The sequence below is a fragment of the Mustela lutreola genome, chromosome 12 (genome assembly GCF_030435805.1).
Source record: "Mustela lutreola isolate mMusLut2 chromosome 12, mMusLut2.pri, whole genome shotgun sequence".
NCBI lineage: Eukaryota > Metazoa > Chordata > Mammalia > Carnivora > Mustelidae > Mustela > Mustela lutreola.
This window is the reverse complement of record NC_081301.1, coordinates 70,659,705-70,665,704: the sequence shown is the minus strand read 5'-3', so window position 1 is coordinate 70,665,704 and position 6,000 is coordinate 70,659,705. Positions and strand designations below refer to the sequence as shown.

Genomic DNA, 6,000 nt, shown 5'->3' with positions numbered 1-6,000 from the left:
CACTAAAATTTGTGGTAATTTGTTACAGCAGCAATAGGAAACCAGTACAAGCTCGTTCAAGCAATCCAGTTCAATGAAATATCCCACAGTATATGAAAACATTTCAAGTGCAGAAACCATTTTTGGATGAATCAACGTATGGGGTCTGGCGAAGTATTAGATAAGTCGTGTCTATTAAGTTGTGAGTAGTGTGTTGTTCTGATGATGCTTGAACAAAAACAGCCCGACCGCCTGCATAGTGTTTTCCCTAGTGTCACACAAACCACTGTTAACCGTAGATGGTACACGGAAAAACACTTTAAATTTTCTTAGTATTTCTACCTTTACCTTCCATTTATGGCACGTATTGCTGGTTTGCACTCACAGGAGTCGTTTTTGAGTACATTTTAGTGTGTGACCACTAAGTTTCCTCAGCCACCCGTGAGTGTCGTGAAGCGCTGGCTTCCGGGTGGGTGTCCCACCCCGCTGAGACAGCGCTCCAGGAGGGAGTCACTGGACTCAAGTTCCTGGGCAGGCGCTACACGAGGGACAAGAGAAGTACCAAATACATGCCAGCAGGCCGCCAGCGCGCCCACGATCTCCAGCTGTGAGTCAGCCCTTAAAAGACTGGCGCAGGTGCGAGCCCACGGGTATCCTCGTGCCTCCATGTTGTCTGCAATATCCGCACCAGGGAGGCCGGCGACATCAAACTTCGCGACTTTTGCAAGTGCCGCGGACCTTTGTGTTACCGGTTTCTGGGGCAAAGATGGCAGGAACACGACTCCGCCCATGTGAACCAGGATTTTGTTATCGCGAGATCGTAGTGACAGGTCAGGCGGCCGATCTCGCGGGATTTTCCGAGACAGGGCTGAAAGTTGCAGGGAAGGTAGGGGGGTAGGGTCTGCTCTGAAAGAGAGGGTAAGGGGTCCGTCCATTTGCCGGCTTGCTTCTTCCCCTGGCGGATCGCCGGATGACTAGGTGAGCGCCGCCTTGCCAGTCTCCACAGCGCTCTCCAGCTCTGCCGCTGCTGAGACGCCGCCGCCCTTCTCCCTGGATCCTCTCGGGCTCCACCTGTGTTCCCCTCGGCCGCTGGCGTCGCGCTTCAGGGGGGCGATGTACGCCGGGCTGCAGGAAGTGGCGTTGGCCTCAGTCTTCCCGCCCGGCTCGTCCTCCAGGTCCTCGGCCGCCTGTCGAGTGTCGTACGCAGCCAGGCTGCCTGGCCCCTCCCCCTGGCCAGATGGATCCCTCTGCCCCCAAGCCTCGCGAGGAAACCGCCGGCAAAGGTACAAGCTCGGTGTTCGCCTGTCAACCCAGGCAGCTGTCTACTACGCTGGGTTGGACCCATTCCTGCCAGTTCCCTTGGGGTTGGGGTTTTACCTTGTGGGCTCTTCTGAATGACAGCTGGAGTCTGGCGCAAGTTCTTTGGGATTCAGTGTTGAGAACTTGGATTCTGGAGTCAGACTGGATCTAGTGCTGGCTCTGACAGTTACTTGCTGAGAAACCGGGCAGTTTCCTCATCTGTAAAACTGAGACCATTGTTGAGTTCTTGTGATTACGAAATGTGACGGTGAATGCAAAGCACTTATGTGACCCAGCTTCTGGTCCATATTAAGCCCTCACTAAATGTGCAGTATGTTTATTCTTTATCCTTCTATGCCCCAGTTCTTAGCGAATGGTAGAAGTTTGTTGTTACATAGGTGAGAAAAGGTTGAGATACTCAGTTCACATTATTTGATGGCACAAAGACCTTAACATATGATGTCCTGAATCAGGGCCTTACAGTCAACCTTTATTGGGTCCTCAAGACGGGGTTTAAGGAGTGTGTGGTTGTCTAACACAAGTCAAGTGGAATGCCTTCTTGCCCCCAAATTAATAGCTTTCATTATTAAAAGTGATATAATAAAAATTCTGAGATATTGAGTGCTTGTTCAGTGCCCAGAAATATGCTGCTTGTTTATCTCCATGCTTTCCTTTGAGGAAGGTATCCTTCTCATTAAATAGATGAAGAATTCAGAGCTAAAATTTAGAGAAGTTATGTAATAAGACTCAACTCTGAAGGCTAGGAATTGATGACACTCTAACTCAGGGATCATGAGTATAACTACCCACAGAAGGCTGGCAGGTGAAATAAGTAGTGAAGCTGCTGAGTGGAGATTGTAGTGGCTGTGGTGCTCAGACCTCAGTTAAAAGGAAGAGGGACTACTCAGTTCCCGGGACTTGTTTATTCCTGTGTGCGTGGTACAGTAGTGTAGCTATAAGGTCAGATAGCTTGGTTCAAATCCTGAATCTGCCATTTGTAACCATGTGCAAGCTGGTTAACCTTTCTCTGTTTCACCATTTGTTTTGTTTTGTTTTTTAAAGATTTTATTTATTTATTTGACAGACAGGTCACAAGTAGGCAGAGAGGCAGGCAGAGAGAGAGGAAGGGAAGCAGGCTCCCCGTTGAGCAGAGAGAGCCCGACGTGGGGACTCCATCCTAGGACCCTGAGATCATGACTGAGCCAAAGGCAGGGGCTTTAACCCACCGAGCCACCCAGGCCCCCTGTTTCACCATTTGGAAAATGGAACTAATAATATTACTTACATGAAGTCATGAAAGGATGGTGGCAAGGCTTACATGAAATAAAGCACATGCCTGGCACACATAAGTCTTCAGATATTAGCTCTATATAAATATTTGTTAGTCCTACAAGTATTTGAGTTTCAAACATTGTTCTGTGTGCCCAGGGTATAGTAGTGAACAAAGTAAGTCCCTGCTCTAGGGAGCTTAGTTGAGATAAACAGTAACAGATATTTCATATTTTTCTTTGAAAATGGAATTAAGCAGGGTAAAGGAAGAGTGGCAGGGAGTGCTATTTTAGACTGAGTGGTCAGAGAAAACACCTCTGAGAAGATGCCATTGGAACAGAGACCTGAATGAAGTGAAAAGATTAGTCATTTGGGTGTTTAGGGAGAGTGTTGATGGAAGGAATAGAAAACTCAGGGACCCTGAGGTGGGAGCATGCTTGCCATGGTTGACCAATAGCAAGGAAGCCAGTCTGGAATGAAGGAGGAAAGGAAGTGACGTTAAAGAGGACCTGCCATTCACCCCCATAGGAAATCCTCCCAATTTAAGATATTTGTTCTAGAATTCGATACAGAGAGATTCCAGCCTTTGCTCAAACTTAACTGAATCTCTTTAGTTCTAGAAATTATTCAAACTAAGGAACCAAACTAAGGAACCAAAATTTCCAGAGTTGTTGGGTGAAGCCCATAGGGCTTTTCCACATGCTGTGTGCTTAGAGATCCTCTTCTTAGATCTTTCTTCCCCTTTAAATTACGTTTCTTCAATACTTTTTTTCATAATACTCTGTTCTTATCTTCTGAAGCACTTATTACAATTTAGTGTTTGTGAACTTTTTAGTATCTGTCTCCCTCACTAGGTATCTAGGATCTGTGAGATAAATGATGTGTGTTTGTTAATAAATTCAGCACATTTATTGAGTGCCTATTGAGTGCTGATGCTCGGGATAAAACTTGAAAAATACAGACATTTTTCTGGAAAGGAAATTACTCTCTAGTGGGAAAGACAGATAAAAACAAATAAACATAGTCATTAAACATTGTGATATGAGTTATGGAGGCAGTAAAATACTGAGAAGATGACATACAAACAGCTGAGAGAAGACTTGCTTAACATGTTTGAGTACAGGGGAAAAGTGAGATTGAGTTGGAGAAGTAAGTATTGGCAGATCATGTTGGGACTTAAAGGCTATAGTAAGGAGTTTGTACTTTATTTTTTATGCAATGATAACCGTTGAAAAGTTTTACATTAAAGATTTACTAGTAATTAAAAATTTTTTTTTTAAGATTTATTTATTTTAAAGAGAGAGCAGGCAGGCAGGGGGAGGGGTAGAGAGAGGGGAAGAGAATCCTCAAGCACATAACCCACTAAGCATGGAGCCTGATGCAAGGCTGGATCCCAGGACCCAGAGATCATGACCTGAGCTGAAATCAGAGTCGGATGCATAACTGACTGAGCCGCATAGGTGCCCAATAATTTATATTTTGAAATAGTATTGCTGCTATGTGTAAAATGGATTGTAGGGATGGCAGCAGAGAGAATGGTTAAGAGTTTATAGTGGTAATTTAGGAGAAAGCCATAGGTGGTATACTTTAGGGCAGAGAACAGCAAACTATGGGCCAGGGCCAAATTCAGCCTGATACTTATTGTAGGTAAAGTTTTATTGGAACACAGCCATGCCATTTGTTTATGTGTTCTCTGTCCCCTTCTCTTGTGTTACAAGGGTAAGAGACTGTATAGCCTGCAAAACTAAAATAATAAATAGCTGAAGTCTGACTCTTTGCAGAAAAAGTTTGCCAACAGTTGTTTTGGAAAGGTGGTAACATAATGGAGGGAGAGAGAATGAGCAGGACTTTCTGATGGATTGGATATAGGGAGGAATAAGGGCTGGCTAAAGGTTTTCTATCGTGAAAAGTTGGCTAGATGATGACGCCATTTAATGAGATTTGGAAAGACTAGTTCTGAGCAAGGTTTAATCATTATCATTTTTACATTGTTTTTTTTTTCATTTTATACCTATTGTGGTACATACAGTATTTGGTAGGTAAAAACATATATGTTGAATAACAACACATTAATGACTTCAGTGTTTAAAAATTGGAAGGCATTTTCTGGATAGGCAAACAAAATATGTGAAACAGAAATAATGTATTAGGAATTGCTATAAGGGTTAATTCAGGTCCTACGGCTCAAATGGTACGGTTATGAAAATAGGGCCCAATGATCTGTTATCCCTACAGTGGATCAAGGTTTTAGTTTCTTGTTAAAACTATGTCTTTTAGAGTTGTGTGACAGTTCTTGAACAGTTTGGATCCAATTAGCAATAATCGCGCCTCAGATAAACCTCATTGGCTACGATACTGCCACTGCGCAAAGCTAACAGTTCATATCCAAAGGTTAGAGTAGGAGAATAGATTTTTCTTGGTGTACTTCTAATTGTTATGCAAAATAACTTTACCAAAGTTAGTGGGAATAATGGTTTTACTTTTGAGGCACAACTGCTGAGAAACAGCATAATGAGTTATTTGTGCTTAAGACAGTATAGATACACTAGTCATATTATAATCTCAAATGTTATAAAAACCTAATGAGGAATCATCGGAAAGATCCTAAGAAACTACCAGTGGTCACCTGATCTCAATAAGAAATATGTGAGAAAAATAATTCCTAGTATTCTTATATCTGTAGCCATATAACTCCGCTGTAATTCTTGCTATATGAAATTCCATATAACCAATATTTTTATTTAATATCCTCTATTTGGTATCTTCTAATTATACTAATTATATGCTATAAAGATACTCCCCTCCCTATTCGTAGTGCTATATTTTCTGAATAGAAAATAAAACAGATAGGGTGCCCAGGTGGCTCAGTGGGTTAAGCTTCTGCCTTTAGCTGAAGTCATGATCCCAGGGGCCTGGGATTCAGCCTTGCATTGGGCTCCCTGTTCAGTGGGGGGCCTGCTTGTCTCCCTCCCTCTGCTGCTCCCCTGCTTGTGCTTTTTTGCTCTCACTGTCAAATAAATTTAAAAAATCTTAAAAAAATGAAAATAAAATAGAAAGCTATACAATTAAGCACTTAATAAATACATATAGAGAAAGGGGTCACACTTTTCAAATAATAGCATATTAGCAGAAAGAGATCTTGGAATTCATTTCTTTTTTAAGAACTGCAACCCTTTAAAAACTGGAAGGGAGAAAAGCTATGACAGAGCTGACACACATTACTCTGTGGTTGAATTAGGGATTCCCTTGGTTAGTTGTATACAAATTCAAGAAGCAGTTTAGAAGCAGCAATACTAAAAAAAAAATTTTTCAAGTTAAAAAAAATAGTGGCAGTATTGACAAGAAGGAACAGCTGTCTATGGAGAAAGGAGATAAAAGCAGACAGGAGAATCACAAAAGCATTGCTGTCTAGAGGATTTTACCTTACTCATTATTAAGTCCCATTTACTATTA

General features: G+C 42.3%; 1 protein-coding gene and 1 pseudogene across 2 annotated transcripts in view; one reads left to right on the top strand and one right to left on the bottom strand.

Annotated features, from left to right (window-relative positions):
• Positions 1 to 544: 544 nt before the first annotated feature.
• ERCC6L2 (ERCC excision repair 6 like 2) overlaps positions 545 to 6,000 on the top strand; it is a 135,026-nt gene continuing 129,570 nt past the window's right edge. For both annotated transcript variants that reach the window (XM_059143004.1, XM_059143007.1), the window contains exon 1: positions 545 to 1,262. In XM_059143004.1, the coding sequence (XP_058998987.1) occupies positions 1,217 to 1,262 (46 nt within the window). In that variant the 5' untranslated portion in view covers positions 545 to 1,216. The remainder of the gene's footprint in view (positions 1,263 to 6,000) is intronic.
• LOC131813428 (U4 spliceosomal RNA) lies at positions 4,854 to 4,920 on the bottom strand (annotated as a pseudogene).